Source organism: Leishmania braziliensis, chromosome 22 (assembly GCF_000002845.2).
Source record: "Leishmania braziliensis MHOM/BR/75/M2904 complete genome, chromosome 22".
NCBI lineage: Eukaryota > Euglenozoa > Kinetoplastea > Trypanosomatida > Trypanosomatidae > Leishmania > Leishmania braziliensis.
This window is the reverse complement of record NC_009314.2, coordinates 342,031-356,414: the sequence shown is the minus strand read 5'-3', so window position 1 is coordinate 356,414 and position 14,384 is coordinate 342,031. Positions and strand designations below refer to the sequence as shown.

Genomic DNA, 14,384 nt, shown 5'->3' with positions numbered 1-14,384 from the left:
AAGCGCAAGAAATAGGAACTCAACACGCAGCAGCCAAAAAAAAATACGCCACACACTTCAGCTACAGATGCCGGTATGCGCCCCCCTCCCCTCACCTCCCACGCACAACACACCAACACGAAGACAAAACCCCCCAGGCGATATACAACACACGGTGACAGCAACTCGACAGAGAGCTAAAAGCGAGAGAGCGAGACGCAAAATGAAGAACACCAGATCTCGTATTTTCTGTCCAACGTGTCCATCCTCTGCCATACAACACAACAAGCTCAAACTCCCCTCATCCCCCCACCTCCGGCTAGTCACAGGTCTAGCGCACCGTACAAAGCAGCTGCAGACACCTGTTACAGCGATGCACCGACTCAACCAGCTGAGTCCAGCCACTGTCTCAAGCTTTGCTCACCACCCACTTCGCAGGTTGCCTCACAGTCGTTCTCATCATGCCAATCACTACGTGATGCACCCCCTCGAGATGACTCCGGCTCCCCCCTCCCCCCGTGGCCCACGAGGTTTGAGAAAGAGATGCTCGAGTCATGTCGGCACCTCGTCCATTATACGGATGGCACATGCGTGTGTATTGCTGCCGTTCTCACATCCGCCACGCTTTCCCCGACACGCCCACCAGAGTCCGTAGCGATACACTGCACTGACCTCCCTGCGTCGTAGGTGCTTCACCCTATCACAACCGCAAGCGTTGCAGCATTGGTAAGGGATTGGGTGGGGGAGGGAGAGGGGGAGGGAGAGGGGCAGGGGGAGGGGGAGGGGGACTACTTCACTTCCCGCACAGCATGAGAACAACGAGCCGTGAGGAGCAACGCCGAGGTATTCCCTCATATCAGGGCGTCGGCTCTACAATATGTTTTTCTCTTCAGTACGTCATTGTGCCACGAATGAGTCAACACGCATAGGTAGGCGGCCACAGGTCACCCCCCCCCCCTACTGCTGCAGCGCCGCGGCAGCGAGGACGTCGCCTAGGACGCACCGTCCGCCGTCGCATCCCGCCAGGCGCCTGGCGGACCCACCATGTCCATCCTCGACCCCCCTCTTCGCGTGCGTGCTGCGCCACCGGCACCAGCCGGGCTCGGGTGGACGGCATGCCTCCATCCACGCGGGCAGCGGCCAGGGTCCTGCTCGAGAGCGGAAGCGGTGGCGGCCCAGGCACGTGCTGGGGGGCCCGGCAGGGAGGCCGACCAGCCGCGGGCCAGAGCTCTGCGAGACACGGTGCTCGACCTGCATGCCATGCCCCACCCCCCAGTCGCCTCAAGCCGCGGCACCCCGCTACACCGCGCGGCCGGACGGAGGAGATGCCGCACACCTCGCACGCATGCGCTTTGGGGCTCGCTGCGGTGCATCTCGGCGCGCCCCGTGCGGACGCGGCACACCATGACAGCCGTGCCTCACTGCTCCCGCATTTTCGGACCCTGGGGCCTCTTTCAGGGTGACGCTGCTGCCCGGGGGGAGGGAGAGGGGGGCTCGCTGCCTGCGTCCTGCTCTTCCGTCCGTGTCTTGGAGGCGTGTCTGGATGGCCGGCGCGCGCATGCCGCCCTCGCCTGAGTCCGCACGCCCTTGACGGGTGTGGGTGTGTCTGGCGGAAGGGGCCTGCGGAGGATGTGAGTAGTTTCATCCCTCAGCAAAGAAGGGGTGGTGCAGCTCGGGCATCGTGTAAGCTCCACGCTCAGCGGGTGCTCTGCACGTAAAAGTTGCAATCTCGGGTTGTTCCTCATGGAAGCGGGCATAGACACGATGAGCGTCTAATAAATCCATGATCCAGAGCGTAAGGTGCGGCTCAGCTCTGAGCCTGTTCAGCGCCGTGATGGTAGCGACATGATCTAGCGAGTCGAACGACAGGCGTGGCCCACAAGCAGTGGTCCTGCATTGGCACCTGGCTGGCGCTGGGCTGCTGTGTGGAAGAGCAAGTCCCCAGGCTTTACGATGGAGCGGCGAGGACGGAGACCAGACTACTGTGGCTGGGGTTCGTCGTACACACGGCCGCCCTGTCGCCACGAGACCATTTGCTCGAGTAACTTCGCATATTGCCGGTCAGCGCCACTGGGCGGTAGGACGCGGGATCGTCTTCAGGCGTGTGCGAACTCAGGAGGGGCGCAGCGAGCCCCTCTTTCCACGTAGAAGGGTCGCAGCCAGTGGCGACGCTCTGGTTGTAGATGCTCAGCGGCGCTCTCCTGCTGCGCAACGGGAGGGCTTTGATACGATCACAGTGGTTGTCGTCGATGCCTGGGGCGGAGCCACAGTGGACTTTGCGGAGTGCCACCTCGAGCTCATCCATTGTGAACGGTTGGAGGGGCTTGGAGCCGGGTCTCGGTGGGACACAAAGGGAGAAGAGGTGCCGGACGTCGCAGGGGCTTCTCTTGGTACATCCCCGTCAATATTTTGGCCTGCTCTCTCGCTGTGAGAGGTGACGGTTGCCTTGTCTCGTTGCCAGCGCACGCAGGAGTGTGGAGGAGGGGAGGGGAGGGGGTGGGGTAATGAAGCGAGAGCGTCGCGGACTTTTCCGCCCTTGAGTGACTGACTGGCTGATTGGCTTCATCACATCACCGCCGAGGAAGTGCCGTTCGAGGAATGCACAAGAAAGAGAAGACGAGGCAGAACATGCAGTTGAGGCATCGCTCGAATCAAAGCAAAGTAAGGCAGCAAAACTGTACAGGTACGCCTAGCAGAGCGTCCAGTAAAAGCGTGCGAGTGGGGATCAGACAGAGCATACGCGGGGGGGGGGGGCAGCGAGGTGAAATGGGGGGCGGCATCAAGCAGAGCAGCTGATGAAACCAAACAAGACGAGCAAAAGTGGTAGCATCAACGGCCGACGCAGCAGAGTTCGAGGCAAGGACAGTGCAGGAGACCACGTCACTGAGCAGAAAAGAGGTAAGTGGCGCAGACGCCTACACACACCCAATAGGCACGAAGAGCAGCAGCAGTAGCAGCGACAGCGCTAAAGTAAGGCATTTCGTGTGTGTCTCCTGCGCAGCGCCTACAACGCCACTGGGAGTGAAACGACGTGCGCGCGGAAGAGAGGGAGGGAGAGGGAGGGGTACGGTTGAGGAGCGGAGAAGGGGGGGAGAAGGGGTGTGCGGTTAGCGTGCCGGCGCTGGGGGACAAGAACGTATATAGCCAAAAGGAAGTCGTCCCAGACGCAGGAGGTTTTGGGAGAGTGAGAAGAGTGCAGGAGTTGACACACACGCAGGCGAGCAGGCGGATAGGCGTGCAATGGGCATGCCTGTATGCCAGTCGCGTTCGACTGCGACCTCCCTCAAGGGTCCTACTGCGAATCAGCAACGAGAGAACCGCCGGTCTGCGTACAAGTGAAGCGACGGGGCATATGCGCCATGACGCGTGTGGAGTAAGGGTGAGGGGGTGGGAGGCAAGGGCTTCTGCTGCTCCGACTCCTTCGTCCCTCCGTCCTCGCAGCGCTGACAGGCGTGAACCGAGCTGCCCATGACTCAGCCAAGTTCTTCTGTGTTGACATCAGCGTCGCCGTCGGCGAGCGTGCGTGGCGGCCACTGCTGAGTCGACGGAGACCTCTTCGTCTTCTTCCAGCTCATCTCCGCCGATGGAGACATCAGTCAGCCGCTTCTGAACATCGCGCAGGCGCGCGTTTCGACCCTGCACGTGCTCCAGCAGTTCCGAGTTTAGCTGTCGTGCCTCGTGCCACTGCTTCTGCAGCTGCAACTTCTCGCCTCGCACCTTCTCCAGCCAGCTTGTCGTGTCTTCGCCCAAGCCTTTCTCCAGCAGCACGTAAAGCTCTGGCTCCCGTTCGCGCAGCTCAATAAGCTGTCGCTCAAGAATGTGGTAGTGCCCTCGTAGCTGGTTCAGCTCTCTTTGCAACTCAACATACTTGTCTGACGTGTCCTCTCGCTGCCGGCGCAGCTCCTCTGCCATCTCTCGGGCGGCGATGAGCTCTTCTTTTTGCGCCTCCCGCGCTGCCTCGGCTCGCTGAGCCGACTGCCGGCATACGTCTGCCATGGACGTCTCCTCATCCAAGGCTTGCCGCAACGTCTTCAGCATTGTCTGCTGCTGCTTGATCCGTGACTCGTAATCGCGGGTGAGGGTGCTGATCTCCTGTATGAGCTGCGCATTCGCCTCACTTAAGCGCGTCTCAGCCTGCTGCTGAGCCTGGTCGTTTCGAGTTAGCTGCTGCTGGGCCGCCTGCTTCTGCAGCTTCATTTGTTCTACCTGGGCACGCAGCGCACCGAGCTCGCCGCGGTACTCCTCGCACTGCCACTCTAGCGCCGCCTTCGCCTCCATTGCATCTTGGGCCTCTCGCGCCTTGTCCGTCAGCATTGCTGCCTCCAGCTGCATCGCTGAGTAGCTGCGGCGCTGCGGCAGCTGGTCCTCGCCATTGCCGGCACATTCGTCAGCCCTGCTCTCAGGACCGCTTGAAGCAGTGCCGGACGGGTCGGGTAAGAGAAGATCTTGCACCTCCAAGGCAATGCGCTCAGCCTTGGTACACCGAGCCTGCCACGTGCTTTGCTGCTCCTGCAGCTGCGCCACCTTGGCGATGAGCGAATTGCGGCCCGCCTCGAGCTCGGCATTCGCATCTTCTAGTGTGCCGATCTTCCGCTCCAGTCGCATATGTTCCATCTCCGCGGCCTGCAGCGCATTGCTGTCGCTCTGGTGCTGCGCCACCTCCTCCGCGTACGCTTCCTCCTGCGCTTTGACCTTTTGCTTGTAGTACTTCAGCTCCTCACGCAGAGCCCTGTGAGCGTCTTCGACCTCCGCGAGCTTCTCAGAGAGCCCTGCTCTAGCGATCTGGCCCAGACGTACTTTTTGTGAGAGAAGCCTGGCAATGTCTGTAGCGCACTCCTGCTCAACTGCGGCGCGCACTTGTGATTCCTGGAGCTGGCACTCGTACACGAGTTGCACGAGCAGCAGCTTCGCGCTGGTGGCAGCCTCGTGCGCGGCCGAGGTTGTGGAGACGTTTGCAGAGGCCGAATCGCGGTAGAGCGCTTGTGATGCTGCCTCAGGTATGCATCGGCCGCTTTCGCCATCGCCAAGGCGTGAGGTGGAGTAGGAACTGGAAAGGGCCCCGGTGGTTCCTGCGGTCGACCAGCGAATCCCGTCTACGTTGCGGCGGCGGCTAGCCATGTCGTGCAGGGTCAGCAACTGGGCCATGTGCTCTTGTTGCAGCGCGTGTACGTAACGATGAAAGCGCATGCGGATGTAGTAGCGCTCTGACGTCTCCGTTTCCTCCAACAGCAGCTGCTCCAGCTCGCACATGTCAGCTGCTCGCTGGGTGATGGTGCGCCGCAGCGCTGACCGCTCCTGCTCTACCTCAGCCACCCGTAGCAGCAGCTGTACATTGCGTTGCTTCTCCTCTAGGTAGCCGTTGCGCATCTGCTCCAGCTTCGCTGAGTTCTTGTCGTTGGCCGTGTTGGTCGCGTCCAGCGCGTCCTCGACGGCGCGCGTCTTTTCGGACTCGGTCGTGCTGTGAGACTTGAGAGCCCTGAGCTCACACTGAGTCGTCTCCAGGAGGCTCATCGTGCTCTGCATGCGTTCGCGCAGAAGATCTAGTTGGCGCTTGCTCTCCTCGTAGCGCACCCGGTACTCATCCAGCTGCGCGGAGGTCATCTTCTCTGCGTCAATCGCCTCCTGCCTTGTGCGCTCGGCTGCTGAGAGGTCTTGCGTCGCCTTCTGCAGCTGCGCCTTTGTCTGCTTGAGCTTCTCCCACAGCCGCTCCTGCGCGAGCTGCGCCTCTTTCGCTTCTGCTGTGTCCACCACTGCCTTGGCGTTGTCAGTGCCATTCGCGGCGACCGCCGTTGTCGTGCTCGGTGTTGTGGTGGAGATGACGAGAGCCCGGTAGCGGTTTGCCCAGTCTGTCACCTCTGCTTCCCGCTTCGTCAGCTTCTCGTACAGCTGCATGATCTCTGCGCGCTGCTGCGCAAGCTCGTCGCGCAAGGTGCCAGTGCTCGTCAGCATGCGCTCCTGAAGTGCTTGCGCCTCCGCCCCCAGCTGCGCGTTCTCCGCCTCGAGGCCCTTGACACGCTTCCGGAGTGCCTTCAGCACTGTCGTGTCGGCGGCAGAGACCACCTTCATCTTCAGCGCATCATTCTCCGCCAGCAGCGCCTCGCGCTCGCGCCTCAACGCATCGATTTTCTCTAAGTGCACGTCCGCCGCCTTTCCGCTCTCCAGTTGCAACGTCAGCCGCACGATGTGCCGTCGAAGTCCCGCGATGAGCTCCTGGAAGTGCCGGTCCTCGTTCACCGTTGCGACGTTCACGATCTTCTTCGCCACCCCAGCAAACCGTAGTGTGTTCAGGGTCTGCTGGTAGCAGTACGCGCTCGGGGCGACGGTGGCGAGCATGATGGTCTTGCTGTTGCCACCGAGGCTGTCGGAAAGCAGCCAAGTTAGCACACTGTCACGATAGGCAGGTATGACCTTCTTGCCTGCTTGTTTCTCCGACAGCTGCTGAATGACGCGGCCAAGGGTGGAGAGGGAGAGGTTGATGTTCTTGGCTTCTTCGAAGCGGTCACCCGAGACGCCGGACTGTGAAACGCGCTCGCTGCCAGCCAGATCGACCATGTTCAATTTGCACGTTCGCGTGCGTGTGACCACGCTACTGGTGCCTTCGTCTGTGTCGGCCATGACCTTCGTAATGTGCAGCTGCAAAATGGCATGGCTGCGACTGCTGTGCTCGTTCATGTTTGTCTCCGCCGTCGCACGGTCGCGTAGGCCGCCGAGGAGGTGCTTGAGCACGCCGCCGGCGTCGCGCACTTTGACGCGGGAGAGGCCCTCTACGTACGGCCCTTGGGAGGGGTGCTGTCGAATGCGCAGCGATCCACTTGCCGATGCGGATGTACCAAAGTGGGTATTGTTGCTACTGGCCGCCGCGACCGACTGGGGGGTGGTGAGTAGGTCACGCACTCTCTCGCAGTAGATCTCGAAAAAGCTCAGCTCCGCGGAGTAGGTGACGTCCTCGTCCTTCTCGCGCTCCTCGCGCATCAGGCGAAACAGGTCCGAGCAAAGACGCGGCATGATGCCCTGCTCCGCTGTGAGGCTGTCACGCTGCGTGGGTGCAGGGTTGTGGCTGGAGCTGCCGCTGCTGGAAGGATTGGCACCTGTACTGGCAAAGAGGGCCTCTGTTGGGCCAATCATGCTGTAGCTCTTGCCGCTACCTGTTTGTCCGTAGGCGAAAAGACAGGCATTGAAGCCGGACATGACGGCCTCGCACATGCGCGGCCCAATAAAGTTGTACACACTCTGCTGATCGTCGCACGTCGGGGCGTGTGTGAAGCACGGAAGACTCTTGGCAATCGTACTGTACTGGGCGAGGAGGCTCCTCTGGGCCTTGGTGGGGTGCGCCGGGCTCTGTACTTTGATCCCTCGCCCGCCACCGCTGCCAAAACCATCGACAGTGTCATCTTCGCCCACCAGAGCGTTGAGCACAGACGGCGGGGGGAGGGGCAGTACCGTCGGCGGCACGCTCCAGAAGATCCTGTCGAAGGAATACGAGTGCAGCAGGGACTCAATGTTGCCAGGGGGGTTAAAGCTCCCGCTTCTGCTCCCACTCGCAACACCGCCGCAACCGCTCGTCAGACCGGGAGTCAGGGAGGCATTTGACGCACCACTGTCGCCGCTATTCGAGTTGCCAGACGTGCCGCCGGCCGCCGGCCCGCCCGCCGTGGAGCAGGGGATGAGCGCTGGAAGATCGAGGACCGAGATTGTGGCGCTATCCGGGACGGTGATGGTGCAGAAGATGGTGTCTTCTTTCGGGGTGAAGGGGCGCACGCGCACGGCGACGAGCACCGACGAGGCCTCGGTGGCCATGACGAGGTGCCTTTCGCTTTGTTCTATTTCTCGCCTTCGATCGTTCCTGTACGTGTGTGTGTGTGTGTGTGTGTGTGTGTGTGTAGTGGAGTGTTATGGCATCACCCGGAGTACCCTCACTTTTCATGCACCTTTGCTAGCTTTCCAAAGGCATCCACATATACACGTCTCCCCCCACCACCACCACACACACACACACTTGCATGCGCCCAAGATACGGTGGGTCCTGTGGAGAGCGAGAGAGGAGAGCGCGCACGTACAGCGACAGCAAAGCAGAAGCGAAAAATGCAGGATACAATGAGGAAAAGAAGTGAAGAAACGAGCGTACGCCGGGGACTCGTCACGCGACCGTCTAGGCGTCAAGGAGAAGAGCTTTTGGGTGGTGCGGTGATATGTGCGGGTGTGGGGAGAGGGGGGGAGGGAGAGTGAGGGAGTCGAGCGCGTCGACGCCTGAATGATGTTCAATACAATGTCAGCGATACTGTCGCCTGCCTATCTGACCTGGCGGCAAGAGAAGGAGGGAGAGATAAGTACTTGCAGACATACGAAAGGGCTAACTACTACAGACACATCCCTAGGGTGGTCCAGGCTAGAGAGGAGGTGTGCTGGGGAGAGGGGTGGGAGAGGATGGGCAGTAGCGGAAGGAGCACAGGAAGTTCTAGGAGTAGCTGCCTCTTCTTCCGCCAGTGGTGTCGCTAGTTCACTGGCCTATTCGAGCGCGTCGATGATCTACCCCAATTTTCCTCTCCAGAGCTGCATGTGCACGTCTGCCACGGGCACCCCCCCCCCTGCAGTAGCGGGAGGGAGTATGATAGTCTGTACTGGCGGTTCTTTCTCAGTAGCTCGCTGTGCGTATAATGGAATGCATGTGTCTAAGGGAGGACGCAGTAGCCGTGGTGAACGTGTGTGTGTGTGTGTGTGTGTGTGTGTGTGTGTGTGTGTGGCAGTAGTGATACAGGTGGGGGGGGATGCGCTCGGGAGCTGATGCAAGAGGTGCTCACCCTCCCCCTCCTTCAGCTGCCGCACCGTGGCTTCTCCAGCCAAACGCAAAGGCAACACGGAACATTGCCCCCAGACCTTGCTCAAGCGAAGGTGCTGAAGCAAAGGTGCGCACCTTCAGAACTGTTCAGGTACCCGCAGAAGAAGAGCAGGCACACCGATCCATCGCAGGGAGCCATGGACATACAAACAAATAAACACACACACACACACACACATACACCCACACACAAAGCGCACGTGAATAAGCCCCACTACTCTCTGCAGACTCAGGAATAGGATGACGAAGAAGGACGGAAGTCCACAGCAGTGAGAGACAACTAATAGTAACCACCGCCACAACACCCACAAGAAGTGCTTCCACATCAATAAGGACAGCGCCCCAGCGAGTATGCGAGAAGGAGACAGAGAGCGAAAGCAAGTAAACAAGAACAACAGAAAGGGGGAAAGTGAACGGGGGTGGGGGGTGGGGAGGCATCGTTCTGCTGATCGCTCACAGAGAAAACTTAAGGAGGCACGCAAGCGTACTGTATGGGGAGATTGGGGGGGGGGTATACCTATACGTATGCATGTGCGTGTCGTGCCATTCTCGCTCCCTTTCCTTTCGGTCCCCCCCCCGGCGAGGAGGAGAGTGACGCGAGTGAGCGAGAGAAAGCAAAAGGGCGAGGGTGCGACAGCGAAGGTCAGGGAAAGAGAGAGAGAGGGACACAGTGTGAGAGACCCGCAGGAAGACAGGACCGCTTCGTCGACAACAACAAAAAAGCACTGCGATATTAACAGGAAAGGCGCAAAGGGGCTGAGAATCAATTCAGTGAGCCGCGCACAGGGAGGGAAGGGAGAGAACGAGCCGGAACGAGAGAGAGGGAGAGACACACACACACACACACGCACACACACACGCACACAAAAAGGCAAAGACACAAATATACGAATACACACATACGCCTCCACAAGGCCTCTGAGCTCACGCACACACAGAGCGAAGGAAAAGGGAAGACGAGGAAAGAGGAAAAAGAGAGAGAGTAAGAGGCGAGGCGTAGAAGTAAAGCTTGCAGTGGCGACCACATATAGTCCCAAGCAGCAGCGGAGTCGGGGACCCCAAGAGCAGCATACAAGAGAGACACCACCACCACCACCACCCCAAGCGCTCAATCCAGCTACATACCCACACACAGAGAGAGGGATGCAGAGAGATACATATATACACATACACCCAAAGAAAGGTACGCGAGGAAAGCAAAGACACACACACACAGAGGCACAGGCAGACAACCATCTACTCATGCTCCTGCCGCTCGACGTGAGACCCGAGAGACTCCATAAGAGCAACAACGGGCAATACTGTAGGAGGAGAGGCTCCGAAGGAGGACGCCGAGGCAGTCAGCAAGGGCTCTGGGTGTAGGTTACATGGGGTAGACGGAAAAGCATTTTTCCATTCCACGTATCCGTCTACTACGCACGCATCAGTATACATACACATACAACCACAGTTCTCTTCCCACTGCTGCAGCGCCGCGGCAGCGAGGACGTCGCCTAGGACGCACCGTCCGCCGTCGCATCCCGCCAGGCGCCTGGCGGACCCACCATGTCCATCCTCGACACCCCCCTCTTCGCGTGCGTGCTGCGCCACCGGCACCAGCCGGGCTCGGGTGGACGGCATGCCTCCATCCACGCGGGCAGCGGCCAGGGTCCTGCTCGAGAGCGGAAGCGGTGGCGGCCCAGGCACGTGCTGGGGGGCCCGGCAGGGAGGCCGACCAGCCGCGGGCCAGAGCTCTGCGAGACACGGTGCTCGACCTGCATGCCATGCCCCACCCCCCAGTCGCCTCAAGCCGCGGCACCCCGCTACACCGCGCGGCCGGACGGAGGAGATGCCGCACACCTCGCACGCATGCGCTTTGGGGCTCGCTGCGGTGCATCTCGGTGCGCCCTGTGCGGACGTGGCACGCCATGACAGCTGTGCCTCACTGCTCCCGCATTTTCGGACCCTGGGGCCTCTTTCAGGGTGATGCTGCTGCCCGGGGGGAGGGAGAGGGGGAGGGGGGCTCGCTGCCTGCGTCCTGCTCTTCCGTCCGTGTCTTGGAGGCGTGTCTGGATGGCCGGCGCGCGCATGCCGCCCTCGCCTGAGTCCGCACGCCCTTGACGGGTGTGGGTGTGTCTGGCGGAAGGGGCCTGCGGATAGGAATGCGCCGGCGCACAAAAAGCTCGCAGCCTGTCGTCCTGGAGGTGCACAGCGGGGCAGCGACAGCCACCCGACGGGGGAAGCCCATGCAGCGCCATGGATATGGGCCTAATCGCACCAAGGCGTGAAAGGAGGTGTGCTGTGAGCATCAAGACACCCGCAAACCTCTCGGAGCACGCCGGCAACGACCCCGGGTCAGATATCCTCATGGCCGACACAGGCGGGATGGGATACCACAGTGCTGAGGCACTGGTGGACGGCACGCCGCCTGAACTCCATGGCGTCCCTGTAGGAATTCAAAGCGCGGACAGGTGCCCGTGCGCAACTGGGCGAGCATCGGGTCTCCCGTCGTCTCGCAAGCACAACATCCGTGCTCTCCTTGTGTGGGACGGTAGCCGACAAGTACCCTGTCTGAGCGTGGCGCATCGCGTAGCGCGGTTCCAGGAAGGGGGTGGGGGAAGAGACGTCGGCTTGGCGACTGAGACCGGTGATCCATTCCGTGACCCATGCAGCTGACGCAGGCGCCTGAGGCTGCTCACTTTGCCAGCTACTCCAGCTTGCCGTGTTTCAGCCTGAGGGAGAAGGAAAGGGGAGGTGAGACGTGCGTGGCCTTCCGCGCTGCGTGGCGCGCTGACAGCAAAGAAACGTCGACGAGACCTCCCAGAGGTCAGCAAAAAAGGCGCATGCACACACCCACACACACACGCACACGCATTCTCTCTATCTTTGCTTTTCTCTCACGACGACGGTGCTGCATCGGAAATGTCGTTGTCACCAAGCACCACCCCCACGTCTTCTACAAGTCGCGCCCGCACCTCCGTGTCGAGGTTCTTGATGCGACGCACATTTATCGTGAGTATCCGCAGCCCCCTCTGCTGAAAGAGCGGCAAGGCAAGTATTTCGTTGATGCTCGGGCGTTCACTCGGGTTCACCTTGAGCATCTGCTTCACCAGCGAGATCATATCCGACGAGTACAGCTCCTCCGGCAGCGGGTCAAAGCTACCCTGCCGTGTCACCATCTCCATGAGCTCTGACAGGTTCGTTGCCTGAAATGGCTTCCTCAAGGCAAGCAGCTCGTACATGATGACTCCAAGGGACCAAATATCGGCCTTGTAGCTGTATGGCTGTCTCTGCCACATCTCAGGGGCCAAGTAGTAGGGCGTGCCGCAGAACGTATTCCCGACTTCGCCAGAGACGCTCTCTTGGTACTGACGCGAAAAGCCGAAGTCGCCGAGCTTGATAAGCCCGCTGCGCGTGAGCAGCACATTGGAAGTCTTGAGGTCTCGGTGCATGATGCGGTGGTCATGCAGGTAGCGGATGGCGAGACCCAGCTGGGCGAATATAACGAGCACCTCGTCTTCACGGTATGGAATCGGGCTGCCGTCGTTCGTACCGGGGGGTGGCTGCGCGCGAGTGTCCACCTGAGTCTGCAGGTCACCCGCGTTTGCATACTCTAAAATATACAGAGACTTCTCGCCTGCCTCGAAGTTTTCAATGAGGGAGATGATGTTTGGGTGGCTGCAGCACCGCATGTTCTCCACCTCTGCCGTGGCAAACGCCTTGCTGGCGCTAGAGGAGTGCGAGGCGTCGGATAGCTTGCCAACAACCGTTTGGCCGGTTTTATTGTCGATTAGCAGCCAAACAGTCGAGAAGGCACCGCGGCCTATTGCGCGGCGGACGCGGTACTTGCATGGCAGTTTAGGTCCCACCACGGTCGGGAAGCTGGAGACGAGAGGGTTGACGTAGTGGTGGTTCTGGGGGCCACTCTTGCTACTTAAGTGCCGCTGCTCTGGCAGAAACGTCGAGGATTGCATTGTTCTCTCTTTACCGTGAAGGCGACGTGCTTCTCTACCGTGTGCGAAGTGGGGATGTGTCCCGATAGGCACCGAAGGGGCAGAAGGGGGGCAGGGGACTAGTATCGTACGCGAGAGGGGGGATCTTCTCCGATATCCAAGGCCCACTACAGCGCAACGACACGCGGTGGGAATCCAGTTAAGGAAGAAAGGCGGAATACTGTGTGCGGACAAACAGGCGCAGGCTGCTCGCCAAACACAAGGATCCTCATGCAACACAAGACGTCAAGCCTAAGAGGAAGCAAAAGGGTGGATGAACGAGTAGAAGGGGAGAGAGAAGAAGGCCAGGGAGCTGATCACGCTTCCGAAGCGGCGCTAACAGGCGCGACGGCGATAACACGCGAACCGACAAGGAGGAGAAAGAAGAGGAAGTGAGAAGCGGTGGAGAGGAGGGGGGGGTAGAGCAATACTGTGATATGCCGGAGTTGTGGTGAAACAACCAGCGGGGTGTGTCGGGCAGTGGGGTGGTGGTGGTGGTGAGGGGGGGGGGACGGAGAGTAAATCTACTTCTCTCACAGAGTTAACGCGAGATGTAGAGATGAGGTGCGTCTTATTGGTAGCAAACAAAGCACAATGTTGCCCAGCACGTCGGGAACGAAGAAAAAAAAAAGAGGAGGAAGGGGGAGAGGAGATACGACGCTAATCAGGGGTTAGGACAAGCGCGAGAGAGATGGGAGCTGAGGAGAGACGAAGAGTGCGAGTGTACTTGTGTGGCCTAGCAGCAGAGGATCACTTCTTCTATCTACTTCTTTTTCACTCGTTCCGTCTTTTCCCGTCGACTGGCACACGTACACGCACGCACAAGAGCAGTTAAAGGGGAGCAAAGAAACACACACACACACGGAGTTGTTTGGAGAGCCGTTGGCTTGCGAGGAAGAAGGGGGAGAGAGGCAAATTAGGTTGAGCTGGGCGCACAATGGACAAACATTCAATCAACACACACAAAGAAAAAAAGCAAACAAAGTTCGAGGGAATGGATGGGGGAAGTAAAGGACGGCGCGGCTTCTCCACTCTGTGTACAGCTGTATTGGCCCTATGTATGTATGTCTGTCTGTGTGGGTGTGTGTCTGTGGATATTTATGTGTACGCGTGAAAGAGATGACCAAAAAAGTATCCCCCCCTCCCCTCACCACTACCACACACCCACACACGCACTGCAGAAGAGAAGGAGAGAGAGAGAGAGACGCTCACATGCACTATACGTGAAGCAAGGAGAGCGAGCAATAACAACAGCACCAGCAGAGGAAAAAAAAGAAGCGAAAGATGAGAAACGAGCGTGCAGGGTAATCAGAGACTCCTCTCCACGCACGTTCTGATGACTGCTGCGTACGGGGGCGCCAAACTCGCCAGTTCGAGTGTCACTGTAGCCTTTTTTCTTTTATGATTTGCTTGCTTTCTCTGTCTGCGTGTGCACTGGCTTTGCTCTATACGTTATTGGACAAGTTCCACAAGTGCTCATGGAGAGTAGATGGGAGAGACAAAGTTACTACACACGGATGGCTCGCCTACAAGCGCGCGTGCGCGCGGGATGATGATGAGAATGATAATGATGATGATGGTGTGTGTGTGTGTGGTGC

General features: G+C 59.5%; 2 protein-coding genes across 2 annotated transcripts; both read right to left on the bottom strand.

The window, feature by feature from the left end:
* Positions 1–3,477: 3,477 nt before the first annotated feature.
* On the bottom strand, positions 3,478–7,776 carry LBRM_22_0860 (putative kinesin; the record flags this gene model as incomplete). The annotated part of the gene is made up of 1 exon (XM_001564955.2): positions 3,478–7,776. One exon carries the CDS (start codon positions 7,774–7,776, stop codon positions 3,478–3,480), a length of 4,299 nt encoding a protein of 1,432 aa, XP_001565005.2.
* Positions 7,777–11,691: 3,915 nt separating this feature from the next.
* Positions 11,692–12,768, bottom strand: LBRM_22_0850 (putative protein kinase; the record flags this gene model as incomplete). Its single annotated transcript, XM_001564954.1, has 1 exon — positions 11,692–12,768. The coding sequence occupies one exon, from the start codon at positions 12,766–12,768 to the stop codon at positions 11,692–11,694; it is 1,077 nt and encodes a 358-aa protein (XP_001565004.1).
* Positions 12,769–14,384: the final 1,616 nt, after the last annotated feature.